The sequence below is a fragment of the Lonchura striata genome, chromosome 6, assembly GCF_046129695.1.
Source record: "Lonchura striata isolate bLonStr1 chromosome 6, bLonStr1.mat, whole genome shotgun sequence".
NCBI lineage: Eukaryota > Metazoa > Chordata > Aves > Passeriformes > Estrildidae > Lonchura > Lonchura striata.
In genome coordinates, this window is record NC_134608.1 from 5513510 (window position 1) to 5533886 (window position 20377).

The 20377-nt window shown below is 45.1% G+C and overlaps 1 protein-coding gene across 1 annotated transcript; it reads right to left on the bottom strand.

Annotated features, from left to right (window-relative positions):
- Positions 1 to 891: 891 nt before the first annotated feature.
- DHRS7 (dehydrogenase/reductase 7) lies at positions 892 to 19041 on the bottom strand. Its single transcript, XM_021554524.2, has 7 exons — positions 18869 to 19041; positions 14108 to 14260; positions 8538 to 8644; positions 7990 to 8229; positions 3069 to 3191; positions 1465 to 1680; positions 892 to 1103 (listed from the first exon to the last, which is right to left on the bottom strand). Exons 1-7 carry the CDS (start codon positions 19002 to 19004, stop codon positions 1068 to 1070), a joined length of 1011 nt encoding a protein of 336 aa, XP_021410199.1. The 5' UTR covers positions 19005 to 19041; the 3' UTR covers positions 892 to 1067.
- Positions 19042 to 20377: the final 1336 nt, after the last annotated feature.

Here is a 20377-nt window from a genome sequence, read left to right on the forward strand (position 1 = left end):
CAATGGGCAGAGTTCCTGCTGGAGCACAGGAATGTGGAGCTGTGCCGTGCTGCCCTGCCACATCCTGTCCCCTGCTGTCACAGGCAGCATGTCCCACACCCCATTCACTGCTCACGGAGCCCCTTGGCACAGCCCAGGCTGTTCACAGCCCGGAGTCACAGTGCCCTCACCTTAAACTTGTCTGCATTCTGCTTTTGGCAGGAACAGGAGTTAAAGCTGCTTGTTCTGTCTCACAAATCTGTGCAGCTGAGTGCCCCTGTTCAGCTGGTTTGTTTGTGTGCTCTTGAACCACGGCCTGTTTGGTTTGGAGCATTTCTTTGATTTATCTGGAATTCAGGAATTGGAGCACCTTCAACCCTGGCCTTGTCTGTGTTCACAGGCTGCTGTTGTGATTACTGATGGCATCCTGCTCTCAGCAATGGGACTGAGCTTGGGACCCATTGTTATCCCATGAGACCCCTGAAGTGCTCTCTTTTCTAACCAGGTGTGTTCAGAGCTTTAATTCTTCCCAACACCTCCTTGCTTTAGATTGTGATGTTGATCACACACAGGGCAGTGTAAAGGCAGCAGAGCTGAGAAAGGGACTGGAGAGTAAGTCCTGATGTTGTGTCAGAAATTGAGGGATTTAGCCCTGAACACACATTTTGCTCAAGGAACACATCCCAAGCACAGACCAGACACCCTTACACCTATACCATACCCATCTTCTTGTGGGGTTTTGTTAATCATCATGATTTAAGAATGAAAGTGAGGGAAACAGCATCCTGGGGTCTATAATTTTAGGCTGCTCACCAGCTATTTGCCCATGTCAGAGCAACAGCCCAGCCTCTCATGTGTTTCAGTCCTTGTAAGCTTAAAAATTCAGCCTGTGGGAGTTTGGCATGAAACAGGTGTGTTTAGAAAGGAATTTTTATTTAGTCGAGTATGTCATCAGCTCTGTAGATCTGTCAATTTACAGAATGACAAAGACATAACAAAACCAAAAAAAGCTGTTGTTTGCAGTCACCCAATATGAAAAGTTTCTCAGCCTTAGCACAAGTACAGCAGGATTTCTTACACACTTTTCCTTATTTCTTCTTTCTTGAATAAGAGGCATCAGCATCCTGGAGAGAGAGGACATTAAATCAGTATTTCCCCACCCTGTGTTAAAAACACTGTGAGTGAAAGACTTACTTCGAAGCAGCATGTACCATGGGCAGTTAGAGTGAGAAAGCACAAAATTTTAAGTTGCATGTGCCACCCTTACTTTTGTATTTCCTGTCCCTGCAATACTTGAAGATGGGAGGGTTTTTTGCACCAAAAGAATCAGTAGCATCTACCAGGGATGACTACAGGAATGAAACACTGCCCTGCACATCAGTGTGACTGAGGAGCAATGCAATCCCAACATTCCCACAGCAGAAAAGAACAGCAGCAGAGTGCAACAAACAAGCAAGGGGAGAGGGGGACACGCTGCACACTCACAATTCCACTCTTGAAGTTCTGTATCCTCCTCTTGCCCATCCTGTTCATGAGCCACCAGGCCCAGGTGGGCGCGTACTGCCACAGGTAGCACACGGCCAGGTAGGGGTGGTCGCTGATCCAGGCCTCCTTCACGTCGTTGGCCACGCTCACCAGGGTGAGGCGGGCACAGCGATCCGTGGGCATCTTGTGGGACTGGTCCCCGCTGTTCTCGATGGACTGAGGTGGGGACAGAACAGGGAGGGGTGAGAACTCCATCCCTGCGAGTGACAGAGGAAAAGGGCCACGCTCTCTGTGACAGACACACTCCTCCCAGTTTCCCCACAAGAACTTACCCAGAGACGGGCAAGGGAGCCATCCTTCACTGTGCTCTGATTTTCAGTGTGGGAACCTTTCCACCTTCCTTTGGCTCAAATTTTAACCCTTTTAATTAATGCCTCTATTGATGGATCAAAGGTTTAAAAAAATGGATCTCCAAGCTCTGTCCTGCTTCAGCAAGGCTTAGCACTTGATGGGGATTGTTGAACAAGATCCCCCATCTGCAGCTCTGAGGAATGGGAACTCCCCAGTTCCCAGCTGTGCCTGCCACATTCTACATTACAAGTTACTCAAGTAGCCAAGTGAGTAGGTGAGGTCACATTCCCCATAAACTTAAATATTCCTGCCACTTCTCTCCATCTCAACCAAGAGAGAACAGCCAGCTGCTTTGGAGCAGGGACATCAGCCTGAGGTCGTTTAGTGAACATAAACCACAGCCCCGTGAACTCGTGCACAATTCACTCCAGCAATAACAGGCCACTCTAGCAATCTGTCCTTCTGTATCACAGGGCAGAAGCAGTTCTGGCCTAGATTTGCTCCTCCTCCCTGGTCTTCTGCCACATTGAAATCTGAGGAATGTGTTTTGCAACTTTCACCATTGTTCAAAAAGTATGTCTTCTTTCACGCAACATTTTGCAACACAAAAATCGTTCCAGAACTCGATTCAACAATGAGAAATCCCCTCCCCCCTCGCTGGTGGGTCATCCTGAGCTTCAAATCGATTGAATTTAGGGCAGATTACAGTTTGATGTATCACAGTAGCGATTTTGCCAGCTGCTTTGTCAGACAGCCTTTACTAAAAGCCATTGTGCAGTTGGAAGGTTTTGCTTTTCCTCCTGGAACAATCCCTAACAGGAAAGGAATGCACAGCTCGTGTCAGCTGAGCTGGGGCTGTGCCAGCAGCAGCGTCACCCACCAGGGCACAGCGTGACCAGGGCAAACAAAACCCTACCTGTGCAGCAAGGACAGCACTCCCCATACAGAGCTTTGTCCAGAAAATCCTGGCTTTCTACCCCAAAACTGCAGCACAGTGGCTGTACAGTACATTTTACTAGGTTGGGTTGTTTGTGTTGGAAGGAAGAGGAATTGCAATTACCAAACTCAATTTTCATTTGATACCACCACAGATGACAAGAGTATACACAGTTCTGCAGCACTCAAAACATTTCTTGGTAAGAAGACGAGGTTAGTGTTTGCAGAGAGAACAAAACAAGACAAAAGTACTCCACAAAAGGATTACTGGCCACACAGCAGAAGTTTGGTTTGTCACAGCAGAACTGAGTCCTTACCTTTGCAAGATTCTCAGTAAAGACATTTTGGATGATCTGGGACTGTACAGGCCCTGGGCAGATTTGGATAATGCTTATCTCAGGGTAGTCAGTCAGCTCAGTCCGCAGAGAATTAAAGAAACCCTAGAAGACAAATATATAGTGAAATCTTCCTTTCCTGTGTTTTTTGCAAGGTTTAGCTGATGACATCTTTTCATACAAATTTATACTGTAAAGATTCCACTACAAGCAATCCCTCCTATTTTCTTTGACTTCTCACAATCAATGGCTAATTTAGCATTTTATCTGCAGTCACAGACATTGATATATAAACCAGTGAGGAATCCATCCTCATCTGACCAAATACACAGTAATTTCTCTAAACTACAGCCAGATTCTGTACTGAGGACAAGTCTTACTGTTTGGCAGTGGAAATGCCACTAATCCTAAGTATTGCAATATCATGGAAATTACCTTTTGCAGGTCAATTGCTGTTTGTGTTTACCATAGAAAGTTTACACAGTTTCTATGAAGTCAGTGGCACTGGCTTACACAAGGAAAGGAGGACAATTTTCAGCAGAGTAAAAAATGCACCCTGACACTTCAGGAGGTTAATTTGCAGCTCTGACTTTGCTACAGAGTTTGACATTGTCAGCTACATTGATACAAATCTTATTTCAGCTTGGGAATATGCTACCAATGCATCCAAATTAAACCAAAATTACAAAAATTGCGAGTACTTATTTTCTTTAAGCTACGAGGATACAAGGTTTTCTTTCTAAATTCACATTTAGACAGCAACTATTCACGGGAAATGTGGACAATTCAGAAGAGTGCATTCCACCAAAGCTGCTAGTCAAGCACTCTGGAGGATGATTTAGCCAACACCCCATCATGCCTTATCTTTGACCTGGCTACCAACAGCCCTCTGTATCTATTTCAACACGTAATTTTGTGTCACAATAGAGACACAGAGTGAGCACAGGCTGATAAACTTCTCCCACTGTAGTAAAATTTTATCACTTTACTCCCATCCAGCTTGGGAGGAGGGATGGCTGGCCCAGAGCTCTTCCCTGAGCAGCAACACAGGCTAAAACCAGTCTGGTTTAGATAAGGGCCTGTGGTGACACAGAACCAGCAGCTGGGACAAGCCACTGAAGCTCAGAAAGGAGCAGCACACTCTGACCAAGAACAGGAGTTCCAATTTCCCTGTTGCTCGTGGCTAATTCTAATTTCTGGATTCCATACAGGCTTTGCAGTTCAGTTCCCTAAAAACACTGAGCAGGAATTTAAAGTTGTGAGTACCTGCAGGCCCCACATCTGGGGCTGGATCTTCACAGCATGTGAGCAAAGCCTGGAGAGGACTAAGTTCTGACACTGGACACTCTTCTCCTGGACAGATGGGAATCTGCTCCTGACACCCAGCAGTTTTGGTTTAAAAAGCCAGGCTCTCCCCTGGCTCCTCCAGCCTTGTGTGCACAAGCTGTGTTTTATCCAGCACTCCAGGCTAATGCTACATCCCAACCTGCACCTTCCTCATCCCCTTCCTCCCCTGAGGGGTCCTGAGCCCACTCCTTTCAGAAAAGCCCCAAACCCCCAGGTTGTGCAGTGCTGTCACAAAGGTGGTGACTCAGTCCAGCTGAGGATAAAATCACACCTAAAAAGGCAAATAAAATCACACTTTAAAAGGCACATAAACCCCCACTTGGCCACCACTCCCTGTCCATTGGAGGTGAGGAACAGAACTGGCTCCCGTTTTGCCTGAAGGGAACACACTTCCAGGAGTCAGGGAGGTGGGAGGGCGTGTGTCTGGGAATGCTGTGATGGAAGGGAAGCCAGAGCACGGCTCAGTCACTTTTAACAAAGCTCCTACACCTACTCAGACGCTGGGAGGCTCCTGGGATCCAAGCTGTACCTAAAACTGGGCACCTGAGCAGCCACACAAAGGCACACAGCAGCAGCAGGCAGCTCCAGGGCACTGTCAAAGCCAGGCTGATTCCTTTAAAGGCTGCACAGCCTGTAAACACAAAATGCAAGTAGCCAGAGCTCCTGTTCCTGCTCTGCAGCCATCCTGCTGTCCCACATCCTCCCCTCATGTTGCAGCTCCAAGGTTTTACACCAGAGAAGTGGCACAGCCTTCACCAGCAACACAGGAGGGCCAGGACACTCACTCACCCTAAATCCTGGCTGATGCACACTGCCAAGAGCCTCTTGAAAACCAGAATCTTACACAGACCAGTCCCCTCTGGAGGCTCTGGGAAAAGTATGCACATGTTTTCTAATTCCAGCACTTTTCCTTGATATTCAAAGATAGCAGGCATGAAATTCCTCTGCTTCCTCCCAGAAGAGAAGCTTTAAATTCCTCAGCAAGAAAAACAAGTGCTATCTCTTATTGAACTTCAGGCAGGGACAGACCCAGATTTGGGAACAGTAAAGGAACTCCAATGCAAAAGGAATAACCTGACAATTTCCACCAAGCCCAGACTGAATAAATTAGACTAAAAACCAAACAGTGAACAAAGAGAGGAGCTGTTGCTGCTCCATCCATGTGCTTCTTAAACAAGTTCCTGATGAAGGAACATTTTGAAGGCCACCATTCCTGATCCATGCCACCAAATAGATGAATTACAGCCTGGTGAATGCACATGATCTCCATGACCATCATCCCTCCAGGAGGGAAACTGCACCAGGCAGATGCAGACTCTTGTGGGCTTGACTCATGCTCTTACAGCACTCCCAGCACTGAAATAAAGGGCAATTTCATCAGTAGAACATTGTTGTGAAGAATTCCAGTTGGCATGAATCAAAGCATGATTGTTCCAAGAACAGATTCTAATTCCAGGCAGAATTCCTTCCTTCCTCCTACAACTGCCATTTAAAGGAATCTTTAAAAACCCAAAAATACACCCAAAGAAACAAACAAAAAACAAAACAAAAACTAAAACTAAAAAAAACCTAAAAAAAAAAAAAACAAGCAAAAGGAAGGACTTTTTTAAAAAGGGGTATAATTAAGTTTGCAGTATTAAGTGTGTCAGTTGTGATAGACTCCAAGCCATGAATTAAAAAAAAAAAAAAATACCAAAGCAAGCCAAAAACCACAACAGACGAATCCATGTCAGATGGGCTCACATATTTCATAACTGGTGGCCAAAACACAACATTCAAGAAAATCTTAGAATACAGGACAGGTGGATACATGCTGGGAAACTTGAACAGGAAAAGCACCACTTTTTGCTTTGCCTTATCTTTCCCCTCCCCTCTTCCAGTCTCTAGTTCTTTTTGGTCACCATCAGAAATGGGCTACAGGGCTAAGGAGGGCTGCCATTCCTATGGTATTCCTTTATCTGAACTGCACTGGTAAAGTTTGTTATTTCAAAAAAGTTTTTTCTAGTTTTTGGGGGCTTCATGCCCTCATCTAGCTGTAACTCCAGACTGATCAATGACTCTCAGGGAGAGTATTTCCAAAATCAATATTGCAAGTCCTGTTTCAACACCTGCAATTAGTGTTTCTAGACTTACTGTGAAAGAAACAAAGAAGGAGGTTTGGAGTCTGGCCTGGTTATTGAGCAGAGGTAGAAGCTAATAAAGATAGAAGCAGCTCAGTCCGCTTATTTTACTTAATTTTAGTAAACTTTTTTTTTCAAGCTTTGTCTGTGCTCTCAATCTTAACATGAGATTGACAATTCCGAGTATTTTTAAAGCAACATGTGAATTCATTGTGCTCTGCAATTAATTAGCCATGCTTAGCCCAGCTGCACCACACCCAAAGATAATTCAACCGAAAGAACATTTAATAAATGAAGGAGCATGAAGGGAAGTCAGGCTTCTGCTCATTGCATTCCTCTAATTTTAATCTACCAGGCTTAACCCAAAAGCTGGCCTGTAATGGACAATCCAGCATTGCCACTCCAGTGAAAAGCAGCAGATCTCTCCCCATCACAAACTGAATTTTTTTTTTTAGCAGAGATCTGTCACCATATTCTACATTTTCATCTTTGCAAGAGGCTTTGCAGTGTCAGCCACTTGTCAAATTTTTGTTGTTGCTGGTCAAATTATCCAAAAGGTTCTTAATCCCATGTCTTAAGAAGTTGTTTATTCTGTTCACGGGCTGAAATGCAGCAGGGAGTAAGAAGATGCCAGTTTTTAAACCATCACTGAGCGCAGCTGAAGTTTGTTTTACTGAGATCAAAATGTACATTAGCACAAGGCCAAACAGTGGTGAAAAGCAAATATGCCCAAACAAATTTACTGGTTAAACAAGAGATTCCCCAATGCTACAGGAAGAAACTTTTCTGAACTCCTCTTTTATGTTTTTCTACTCAAGTGACACTGCTTTCAAAAACTTTTTCCAGGCAAAGTAGAGTGTTAAATGTTAGGCAGAAGATAACTTCCTATGGCACTGTGAGCTGCCAGTTCTTCACACCACAGAAAGATCCAGAACTCTTGGGAAGAGACATTCAGCTGTTCCCAGGAATTCTCATTTTTCTGAGCAGTCTGCCTTACCACTCAATGTTCTCACTTTACTGTCCTAAAGATCTCCTGAAGTTGTAAAACTCTCAGCAAAGACTCTTTCTCCCTAAATGAATTGAGAACATTAGGGCTCTATATGCAACAGAATAATGCTCTCATAGAGGCATTCCCTCATCTGAAGGCCAGAGGCCAAGGTTTTGTGTTTAACACTGGAATTTAACCATGTAGTGGCTAGAACCAAATAAGCTGGCACTTGCATTCCAGTCAGGAAAAAAAAAAGTCTACAGTGGGAGCTATTTCACATTTCAGAGCAAATTAATTCTAAAGAACTTTCAATACCTGAGGATGTTGCATATGCCATGTGAAATTTCAGGTGACTCGTGTTTTCTGCAGAGAATGAAGCCCTCTGCTACAGCACTGGTACTGGTCCTCTTAATTAACTTAATTAATTAACTTCCAGCCTGTAACTCACCTGCAGAGCGTGCTTGCTGGCACAGTAGCCAGTGGCAAGAGGAGCTCCCATGATGCCCATCACACTGCTCACAGTGACAATCTTTCCTTTCTTCCTCTGGACCATGTGGTTCAGGACATACTTTGTCAGTGAGATGGTGCCCAGGTAGTTGAGCTCAATGATGGCATTGTAGACATCCAGGTTGGTGTCCACGAACAAGGAGCGTTGTGAGCGCCCACCATTGTTGACCAGAATATCAATCTCCAGAAAGATAAGAAGATAAATTAATATAAACACAATTTCCTTTAATATTTGTGTTTCCTCAGGCAATTCAGTGAGAGTTTAGTCCTTGGGAAAGACCAGTGGTTATTTGTTTGCTGCTGAAAACCAGTAGAAAGCAACAGAAGGGATAAAAATGCAGGTACTTTTTGGCAAGTTTAATACTAAAGCTGAAGAAAGGTGTCGACAATGCTGGATTTATCATACAGTAAAATAAAAGTGAAATATGAGCATAAATGCACGTCTAGGAGACAAAGAAATAAAATTTTAACCCCAGAAGTACATCTTACCTTGCCAAAGTGCTTGAGCACACTGTTGGTTGCAGTTTCATGAGAGGATCTGTCAGTCAAGTCCAGACGCAGAACAAGGATGTCATTGTCACTCAGGCTGCTAATCTCTAAAAAACAACCATAAACGGAATGGGAGCTGATAAGATTCCCAATGTCAGAACTGTGGGAAACATAACATTCTTTTAAACACCACATTTTCACAAAGAAGACATCAAGAAAACATAACATCAAGTTGGAAATAAAATGCTTGCTTTGTTTTCATTTTGACCCCCACACAGAATTTATTTTTAATCTGTTCCTACCAAGTGTTTTTCTTGCTGTTTTTGTATGTGAAAAGCCTGGCTATATTAAACAGGCTTTGTAGCACAATACAGAAGTTTCACTTCTCTAAATAAATTGCAATAGTTAAGAGTAAAATCCAGCTGAAACTTTTCACTGAGGGATTCAGAAGCACATTGGGAGCCCTGAGACTTTGCTTGGATGTCAACATGTCAAGCATGTTTATTCCTGACAACAGGACTTGTACAATTCACACCCAAAACACAACATACATAACCTGAGCAGCTGTGAGGCAAAGTCTATAGAAGCTGAATTATTGGGGTTTTTTTGGGAGGAGGTAAAAGACTTTTGTTTAACTGATAACTTTTAACATATCCATGGCCTGAAATAAAACTCAGCTGCCATCAAGTTCCAGCCTTTTTGTCACGTTTTTCCCCCACTGTCTCTTCAGAACAACTGACCTTTTCCATAGAAGGCATTTATTGAGCAGTGATTTGTTACCCTGGGGTTTTGGGGCAGATGACTCACAATAACAAAATCTTCATCATTTCAAGCTCTTTTTAAACTACATCTAACAAGAATTTTTACATGATTACTATTAGTTAGTGCTGTGTTCTCCCTGAATCAATTCCTAGCCACATCTAGGTTTGGTTGCTCCCCCTTAAGCAGCTGTCCTCTTCAGAGAGCCCTAAACTTTTTAATTACTACTTCTTGCAAATATAGAGCAATTTGAACTTTGTCTTAACAGTGATACAGAAATAAAGAGGTTACTTAAACCCACAAGTTGCCTCTGTTCAAAGGTCATTGCTATTTAAGCCACTGGTTAAATAAACAAATAATAAACCAAACAGTCTGGTTTAATGTTAATATTATTTCTCCCTCCAACCCCTCTAAACGCATTTTCTCCTCCATTTCTTCCAGAAATACAGCAGTAAAATGTAGTTTAAGCTGCCCTCTCAGGGACACACACCTCTGCCTCGTGGACCTGTTGGGGTGTGGATGTCTCTGCCATGGGTTAACAAGACCACAGGGTCAGCCCAGCCCTGAAACTACACGGGGGAGAAAGGAAAGAGCAGAGCAAGAGACACAGGCTGCTGGTAAGGAAGGAAGTGCTCTTTTATAAGATGTAAGAGATGTCTGACATGAGGAAATTTTAAAGCAGAAACCTCATCCAGGATTTCCACATTCAAAGTGTGCATCTCCAGCAGCTTCCTTTGTTCTTTTCTAGGGTGAGGGGTCCTTACTTCAGGCACTCCTCAGACAGCTTTTACAAAATCCAAGCAGTCATGTTCCCCTTTTCTAAACTCCTTCTCCCATTCACTATCCCATTGTTTTTCTGGCTGATGACCAGCACTGTGCCTGGTACAGAAGGCACATATAGGTCCCAATTTATGCACTGCCAGAATGGTGCTCCTCATTGCTTTTACCAATAAACCCTAATAATCCACTGCCCCTTTTGCCTGCTACCTAAGTGAGGTTTTTAAGGGAACAATTATAATATACAGAAAAAACACTAGGTCCCAAGTAGGAGACCTTAGTTTAAAGTTCATTGCTTGGGTTTCAGATCAACAAATCTTTTCAATACATGTTAATCCCAGGCAGCAGTTTCTCATGACATGATAAACACCATAGCTCAAGAGTAGTATTTTCCAGCTCTTCTGCATTTCCTCTTCTTTTATTTCTCCCTTGTATAAATGCCCTTCAACAGAGGTTGAGCTTTCAGCAGAGACTGATCAACATGACCTCCTGGGGTCTATTTCAACCTCAATTACTGTATATTTTTTGAAGTTAGAGATTGCCTATCACTCATTTGGCCTATCCATAATTAAATCATATTTGACCTTTGCCAACCCCCCCCTACTTTACATTTTTCTTATTAGGGTTTTTGAGAGAAAACAGCCTCCAACGTTTCTGAGAAAAGAAAGAGTGGTTGGGGGAAATAGAGAAGCCTCTTGCAGAAGCTGAGTTATACAAGTTGTTTTCTCTCCCTCCTGCCCAAGTGGAGTGAAGTGTTGAGTTGGCATGTGCATGACTCAACAGAGATTACCTCTCACTCTCTCTCTCTCCCTCAGCTTTTAAGCAGTGTAGATGCACAAACCTGTACCACAGGGTGGTGTCACTAAATTTTGAACAAGATATATGTGCTTGTTTCTGACACAGCTCAGTTGCTGCTGTGTGCAACCTCTACAGCAGGCATGTTGCAGCACATGAGCTCCAATCATGCCCCATAAATCAGCCAAATTCACACTGCTGCTTAGACTTCATCCACCCCGTGCTACCCCAAATCCTACAGGACAGTCCTGAACTCAGCTGCCAAGAGAAAACGTGCAGGTGGAAGCAGGCACAGGCCCCCCAGGGAGCACATGGACAAGCATGCAGGGATGGAATCAGGAAGATCAATGTCCAGGTGGAGTGGAAACTGAAATTTCCACTGGAATTGAGGAATGTGAAAGGCAGCAAAAGCTTCACAAGTCCAGCAGCAACAAAAGGGAGGCCAAAGACAGAGTGAGCTCACTGCTGGACAGGGATGGTGAGGAAGAAATGATGAAATGCACAGAAAAACCTGAGGTACTTAATGCCTTCTTTGCCCCAGTCTTCTCTGGCAAGATCTCCTCTCAGGTCTCCCACACTCCTGAGGCTACACTCTGGGGAAGGAAACACTACCAGTCAGATAAATTAAGGACGAAATGCACCTACAAGCAGGGCAAAATCTGCATCCGTGATTTACAAGAGCTGACCAATGTCACTACTGTTTGGAATTTTCTTCTGAGTAGCTCCCCAGAGACAGCAAGAAAACAAATGTCACAAAGCCTAACCTCAGTCTTTGGGAAAATTATGTGGCAATTCCTCCTGAAAGCAATTTCCAAGTGGAGGACAAGAAGGTGTGTGGAGAAAGCCACCATGGATTTAGCATGGCCATATACTGCCTGACCAACTCAATTGCTTTTTGTGATCAGCTGTGGCATCCCTCCATGATCAATATGTTTGAATATCTTTGCTAATGACCCAGATGATGGGGGAAAAAAACACAGATTTTCATAAAATTTTGAGTTAACATCAAGTTCAGAGGAGCAGTCCTGCTGCAGGGCTGGACTGCCATGCAGAGGCATCTTAACGAGTTCAAAGAATAGTCTGACAAACCACATTAATTCAATAAATTGAAATGCAGATTTTTCACACCTGGGACAGGATATTGCTCTGCAGGCCAACATCCAGAGGGTCAGATCTCCAAACAGGACCTGGGTCCTGATGGAAGGACAGCAGCAAGCTGAATGCAAGCCAGCAGCTGGCTCTGGCAATGACAAATGCTAACGGGCTGCACTAATGAAAGCACACTGAGGGAAAGTGATTTTTAAGAGCTTCTACACAGCATTCTAAGACTGCACCTAGAGCACTACATCTAATTTTGGACCCCCTAGCTCAAAATAAATACTGATAAACTGGAGATAGTGAAGCCTAGGGCTGCTAAGCTGGCTGGGGAGGCTGGCACACATAACAGTCAAGAAAAGGGGTGGAAGCTGGATTTACACAGCCTTGAGAAGCAAAGGAAAAGAGTGGAAGTGGGTCCAATTACTACCTTCCCCTACTTAGAAACTGACTGTAGAAAACCTGAACTACCATAGAATAGTTTAGATTGGAAGGGCTGTAATTGTCACCTCATTCTAAACCCCTGCCATGGAGAGGGACACCTTCCACTAGACCATCTTGCTCAAAGCCTCATCCATCCTAGCCTTGGATGCTTCCAGGGATGGGACAGCCACAGCTACTCTGGGGAATCTGTCCCAGAGCCTCACCAGCCTCAAAAGCAATAAATTCTTCCAAATATCTAATCCAAACCTGGTTTCTGTCAGTTTAAAGCCATTCCCCCTTGTCCTGTCACTGCCTGCCCTGGTTATGTTTCTGTGTCACTGAAAAGTTTCCAATATTCCTACTAATCAGACCTTCAGTTAAAGCAAAGTTCAGCAGCAAATATTTGCAAAGCACAGGGCTACATAAGACTTCCAAGGGTGTGTATGGCATCCTTGGAAGCTCAGACCTTCACAGGGCCACTGAAAGTTGGCAGAGACAGAAATCATCTCAGATAAATCAATGCTTTTGGTGCACATTACTTGAAATAATATTTCTGAATATTCCTTAGCACATCTTACACATATTTCCTGAAAATGCCTCTCCAGGACTGCAGCTGCTGCCAGCCTGTCTTGTGTTATCAATTTTGCAATCACAACAAACAGCCATGGACGCAAATGGTGTTGCAGACTTCTGCAGACCATTGCATCACACAGCACTGGGATTTTGTCACAATTGCCACTTCACCAACCTGTCACCACATGTCCTCTGCCTCTTTTTAAATATCAGACTCTTTAGGTGACTGCTTTTTGGAGTCCTCAGAAAATAAAACCAGGATAAAAGGAGTTGTGCATTTTTGAAAGTTCCTTGAAAGCTTTTCTGAGTAGGCTGCTGGAACTTCCAGCTTTCTAGACATGTCTAGGTGCTAATCCAAGAAAAACTTCTGATTATTCTCTAACACACATTCCAAGTAGACTGTGGACATTCTGTCAACATTACTAAGGCTGAACTCTCGGTGTGATAACACATTCCACATAAAATACTCCATCCTGAGCTACAGAGGATAAATAGTCTGAAAAAATGCATACTGTTAACCATGTTCAAACTCTCTATCTATCAGTGTGAATTAACTGCCTCTTCTCTTGCTGCCAAGCCAGAAAACAGGAGGGAAAAAGAGAAACAGGAGGAATGAAGCCAGACCACTGAGTCATCAGGCATATGAGAGCTAACTGGAATAGTTTAAAATTCTGCTTCACATTTTTTCCTCTTGATTACAGGAGATTCCCCTTCTTCCACATTCCTAGTACAACTTTTTCATTTTCCAAAGAGCAAAGTCAGTTTTCTCGAAGCCTGTAATGTGCACAAACCTGAAGAAAAAATATTTCTTAGCAGCAAGCATCTACGTGGTTTGGTTCTTTACAGAATAATACCCCCGGGATTGTTTCCTCCATTCCCCACAGTATTTATTCCATTTCTTAATCTAGTATCTTACAAGAGCACTTGCAACTGATGACATGGAGATTTTTAGGTACCAGTGGCTTAAGGAGGAAGTTGAAATGCATGTCTGTACAAAGGCTTCTCACTCACAAAAAGAATACACAGCTGTGTATAAAGTTGACTTTCATAGTAAAATTTATTCTGATGATAGGTGGGTTAGTGTTCCTGTGGCAATTCCAGCCCAGCCAGGGTGGAACTGCTTGCATGAAATGCTAAATTGTACTTACGAAGGCATTTCTTTTTCACTCTCTGCAGCTCATCCTCCCTTCTGGCAGAGATGGCAAGCAAGGCTCCCAGCTTTGCCAGCTGGTAAGCCAATTCTTCTCCGATGCCACTTGAGGCTCCTGTCACCCAGACAACCTTGCCACGCAGCTCATGTTCTATCAAAAGAATCAAGACAGCAGTTCACACGTTGCCAATGCTAGGATAAGCATCTAACTCACTGCAGGGGTGTCATCTGGTGCTGTTTTTAAGAAATATGCTCATTTTGGGGGTATTACAAAATCCTGACTTCTTTATTTTTTAGTCACATGCATTTGTGAAATTGTTCGTGGTTGTTCTGTTGCCGTTTGAACTTTGTTCCAAGGCTAATCTGAATAAACACGGGTTATTTACCTGATGGAAGAAATCTGATTACATTTCTGCAGGCCATCCACACATAACAATTCCACTAACTTCATCAAAAACAGTTTCAGAGGAAAAAGGGGAAGAGAATTCTTGGAATTGACAGGAAACAGGTACTGTATTGCAAACACAACCAAAAGCCTAAGCAAGTCTTTCCAAATAAAGTTTCATCCCAAAAAATGTTCTAGAGAAATTGCTGACTGAGTAAAATTCTCTGAAAAGAAAGACAGCTAATCACAAAAACCCAAATGGCTTTTCATCCACTTTGTTTATCATCTGATGCAGGTTAGCTCCTGCACTGGCCAGGGCACAGTACACAGAGTTCCCAAGGTGTAAATTCACATGTGGATTCCCCAGTTCCTGCCCTGACACGGTTTTTTAACCTGTAGTAAAATTAAGAGCACCTTGCTCTGTTTACTCTTCTGCTGATAATGCCTGTTCCCACTTGTCTACAATCATTCCCACCCTGTGGTACAGCTGGGCACTGGGAAAAGCCTTAGCTTTCCACACATGTGTCCAAAATCATCAATACCACAGATAGCTGAAAAAATCACTCAGTTAATTCCAAAACATGATTTAGGGGTGAAAGATCACAAATATCAGAGCACTTTCCAGAAGGAATCGTTGCTGTGTTCCTCAAGATCAGGTATAGTGAATATCAGTCTTGGGGAAAATCTAACTCAGAGCACTGCTGACAGGAGCTCTTCCCTCTCTTTGCAAGTTTGTGCATTCCAACATCTAGCCAGCCACGAAAGATTTCATGGCATAATTCAAACATCAGAGCCAAATGCAGTTCCTGAGACTTAAAGCCACTTCCATTCTGAAAAGGCTCATAGCAGCATTTTAGGTCACTGAAAATTAACCACTAATTTAATTTAGCATAAAATACTCCTTTTAATTTAGAAAAAATTACTCCTTTACCACTGTGGTCAAGACTGCTTTTACTTCCTACTCTCTCCAGTAATCAGTTCCTGCTTCTCTCTACACTACACCGTGTTTCAAATTTCTATTTTGGAGTCTAAATTACACAAATCCCACAAAAAGACCGGCACCAAAACCCTTCACCCTTCAGACAAAAGCAGTGAGCACTCAAGACTGACTGTCAGAGCTCAGCTGGACTTTGTGGGACTGGCAGTATTACTTGTCTTTTCTTAAACTGACTGCATTTCAGACCAAAAAAATCCTTCCTAAGCCCAGGCTTTTCTGGCTTGGGATTGTTTGGAGTTTCTTGTTTCTAAAAACACTAACAACAGCAACAGGAGTCACTTCCCAAAGGAGAGATTATGAACTAGGGAAGTGGAATGAGATGCTGTTGAAGTTGTAGAAATATCCAGTGCTCATCATTAGAACAAATGGCTGCTGTCTGTAAAGTTTATTTACACCCTTTCCCTACAGTTTTATTCCAACATATTCCAAATTTATTGAACTAAACACAATAAACATGGGAGTTTGCCTCTCCTACTACATTTTTTCCTGCAGAAAACTTGAGCAGACAAACACTACACAAACAAAACAACACATGGAAGTAATTTCAACCCTGCTTACCACACTCATTCCTCTTGCTACTGAAAACAAATCCACTTCCTCCTACCACTTAGTTTCCCTGTTTCCAACCTGTCTTGGGCAGCTCCTCAGCAGTTATTCAGGATCTTGTTCTGTGAACAGAATAATTCACTGAGATAAGGAGAGTTTTCCCACCGATTCCCCAGAGCTGATTACCAAGCACTGAGCTACTGAGAGTTAACAAAATGGGAAATTTCAAATGCTGGTGCGGAATAAGAACCAAACCATCAACTTTGCTCCAGAATAAATGTCCTGTTGTTGCTGGAAATAAGTTTAAAAATTAACTATGCCAAATTAAAAAATAAAAGTAGATAATGCCATTACTAACCATTAACTACTGTGCAACAAGGCATAACAAATGACAGGCTGAACTGACTAGCTCTGCAAGTAACCTAAAAAGTTTTGTAGTTCTGCTTAGAGTTTTTTCCACATTGTATAGCTCTTATAGCACAAGGTTGCCATGTCCTTTCTTTCAGGAAAATTGTTAGAAGTGGGGAAGTTTAAAACAGAACATCTACTCCAGAGCCCTAAAGAATCATACTATTATTCCTAAATTTAAGAGCAGGGCTTTCATACATGGAAGGTTCCTCCTTAGCTTGACAATATTAAGCTGCCTGTGAAAAGCACAGGGTTTAGGGTGACTTCTATGCACTCAGAAAAACACAAAGCAGAAGGAAAGGCATCCAGCACCCAAAAACCCTTCTGTCCTGACCACACACAAATTCAGAGGATGGAAAGTAATCCAGCACCTGCCAATTAATAAATCCAAAAGTCAAATTTCCCTATAGAATTGAAGCACTGAATTGGACCAAGTCTTATCTACATTATGGTCTTTCTTTGTAATTATAGTTCATAGCACAAAAAGCACAGGAGATCAGTCCACTTTCTGCTAAATACCTTCATCTCCAAAAACTTCAACACCCATAATAATGTTGTAGAAATGATAACACAATACCATGACTGCCAGAGTGATAGCTCTAACAACACCTTTAATTAAAAATTAAGGGATCCACACATTATTTACCTAGGCACCCTACATTACATGCACAATATGGGGAGAAGAAAAAGGGAGAAGTTATTTAATGAAACATCTTTTCTAGTGTATGTCTCTTCTGTTTTCCTACCTGGTTTGCTAAATGGTCCCGTTTCAGTTATATATCTTACTTAATTACAAGCACAGAGGTTGGGGGGAAAGGGGAGGGGGCCAAAATTACAGCTGACCGCTTATGTTGATGAATTTTTGCCTGATTCTTCTGGTACTACATGTTAAAACAACCCCATCATAAAATTACACTGCACTGGTCTTCACACGTGAATTTTTAGACTACTTATAGGGTTTCCAGGCCTTCAATAATTCTGAAGGCTATATTCAAATAATACTTTGTCTACCCAAGAGAGCTCCTACATGTTGATGCATATTGCACATCAATCCCTCAGGACAAAACTTCAGTTCTATTTGTATTAGTCAAGATTTATCTCTCTTCTCTGCCCTGATTCTTTCCATGCTCTTTGCAAAGTCCACACACTAGGATTTTTTGCAGTTTTGTTACAGCAAGGGAACGTTCTGATGGAGCTCATACAAAGCTTCTGGCTGAGTACTCAAAACAGCTATAAGAGATTGTTCACACTGATTTAAATGCAGTATTTTTTAGAGCTTTATTACTTGGGCTAGTCCATTGAATGGAGAACAGAAAATATTCACATTTGCAAGGAGCTTCTGCTGAGGGCAGGAGACAAGGAGGTCTCAAGTTTGTCCTACTCTTCTCTCCAGCTGTTCCTCACACCAGACTTCACCTGCACCACCATCCCCTAAGGAATCATGGTCCCAAGCTCAAACCTTCACCATTCCTGGTCCACCTTCATTCCATGAAATCCCTTCTCCCTGTCTCAACCCAACAGCCCATTTCAATTCCCACATGGGATATCCTATCGTGTCTCTCATCCCACCTTCTGTCCCCAATCTCCACTTCCACCTAAAGCACCCACAGCCAGGAGCTCACAGCAGCCACAAATCACCCCAGCAGGCTCAACTAAGGGGGGATATTCACACATTTGTGCCTTTTCCGACCAAAAGCCTCTATTAAGCAAACAAAACCCATAATTTCTGAAGATCTTTGTCCAGAAATAGGCAGAATCACAGTCAGAATAGAAAGTTCAACACGAGCAAGAACTGAAAGTGCCTGACAGTGTTTCATGGAACTTTTGTCCCCCAGGTGACCAAGGCAGCACCTTCTAGAGATGCAGTGACAGTCCCTAAGAGCATCGTGTGCCGGGGCTGCTCCCTGGAGACATCCAGAGCACAATCCACGGAACAGGAAACCCTGATAGCCCCAGCATTAATAATACTCACGTTTCCTTCACCGTAAACACTTCGGACAGCCCTGTGAACGCAGGATCTGCCCGGAGACCGCAGAATACTGCAGCAGCAGCTAAACAAGGCTACAAAGCCACTCGTCCCGGCCACACGGGCCAGGCACCCTCGTCCTTCCCGAGCCTTCCTCCCACACTGAGCCCTGTGCTCAGCAGCTCCGCGGGGCAGGACCGGGAACTTGCCCAGAAACTGCAAAACAAAGTCCCGGGCAGAGGAGCCAGCGCTGGGCGCGGACCCGCCGCCCAGTGCCTTTTTGGGAGCTGCTTTGCCAGCGCCAGGGGCACCACGCGCCTCATCCAGGGAAATTACACCTTTGGGGGATGTTTATGGACAACCCCACGGCACAGCTGATGCCACCAGCGCCCCTGCGCTCCCCGCCACCCCCTTTCACCGAGCGCCCCGCGGTGCCCCGCGGCCGGGGCGGCATTACCTGGCTTCTTCCCCCACCTCTCGGCCCAGAGCAGCGTGAGGTCCCCGTCGGCCCTGAGCCAGCGCAGCAGCTGCACCAGCAGCGCCAGGAGAGCGCCGCCCGCCAGCGCCAGGCACAGCGCGCAGCCCCACGCCATCGCCGCCGCTCCGCGCCCACCGCGCCGCGCCCCTTTATCCGAGCCGGCCTCCTCCCCGCCTCCCTCCCGCCTGCCTCCCCTTCCACCCAGTGCCCTCCCTCCGCCTTCCCTTCCAGCCCCGTGCCCTCCCTCCGCTCGCCTTCCCTTCCCTTCCTTTCCCTTCCACCCCGTGCCCTCCTACCCTCCGCCTTCCCTTCCACCCTCCGCTTTCCCTTCCACCCCCGTGCCCTCCCTCCCGCTCGCCTTCCCTTCCCTTCCAGCCCCGTGCCCTCCCTCCGCCTTCCCTTCCCTTCCCTTCCCTTCCCTTCCCTTCCCTTCCCTTCCCTTCCCTTCCCTTCCCTTCCCTTCCCTTCCCTTCCCTTCCCTTCCACTCCCGTGCCCTCCCTCCCTCTCGCCTTCCCTTCCCTTCCCTTCCCTTCCCTTCCCTTCCCTTCCCTTCCCTTCCCTTCCCTTCCCTTCCCTTCCCTTCCCTTCCCTTCCCTTCCCTTCCCTTCCCTTCCCTTCCCTTCCCTTCCCTTCCCTTCCCTTCCCCCCCCCGTGCCCTCCCTCCCTCTCGCCTTCCCTTCCCTTCCCTTCCCTTCCCTTCCCTTCCCTTCCCTTCCCTTCCCTTCCCTTCCCTTCCCTTCCCTTCCCTTCCCTTCCCTTCCCCTCCCCTCCCCTCCCCTCCCCGCGGCGCCCAAGGCTGCGGCGACAAGCGCGGGGTGCGCGGGGCAGAGCCCGGCGTGCCGCCGGGGGTGAAGGTCTCTTTCTGGGAGCGGAGCGCGTTGTTTCCCCTCCTCGCCGTGCCCCCAGGGCAGCCGGGGCTGCCCGGCCTTTCCCCGCTGCAAAGAGCGCTGCCCGCCGCACGTCCCGGGCATGGCTTCGGTGTGCGGGGACCAAACGCTGCTCAGAGAACAAAAACCGGTGCCCGATTTCCTGGAGAGCCTCGTGGCTGTCCCTGCGAGACACCGGCGACTCCTTTCCCCTCTGCAGCTCTCCGAGGGCTGCCAGCCCAGCTGCAGCCACCCCCGGCCCCTGGGACAGGTCGCATCCTTTCCCGGCCAGGTTCCTGTAGGAATGCTGCCCTTGGACATGCCTCCTGCTTCCCCACCTGTGACTGTGAACCCAGCTCTCACACTTACCCACTCTGACCAACGTTTCAGACCTCGGGCTCCAAACTTTGGGTGGTGGATATCCCCAAGTACTAAAAACACCAGGGACTACAGCATTTCTGGTCATCACTTCACTCATCTACAGTTCTTAATGACAGATTTGTTAGTGCTTATGTGCAGAGGTGAAAAGCTCTGTTCTTACTGCTTTGATGTACCAAAGTATCTCACAAGAGGAGGTATAGATGCAAAAAAGAGGCTGGATAGGGACTTTTCACAAAGACA

Excerpts from the sequence above, each read along its gene's own strand:
- DHRS7 (XM_021554524.2), bottom strand. The coding sequence starts at position 19,004 with ATGGCGTGGGGCTGCGCGCTGTGCCTGGCGCTGGCGGGCGGCGCTCTC. Across the intron at positions 8,645-14,107 it reads AGTGAAAAAGAAATGCCTTC|AGATTAGCAGCCTGAGTGAC; the intron begins GTAAGTACAATT and ends GTTGTTTTTTAG. Across the intron at positions 1,681-3,068 it reads TTACTGAGAATCTTGCAAAG|TCCATCGAGAACAGCGGGGA; the intron begins GTAAGGACTCAG and ends TCCCCACCTCAG.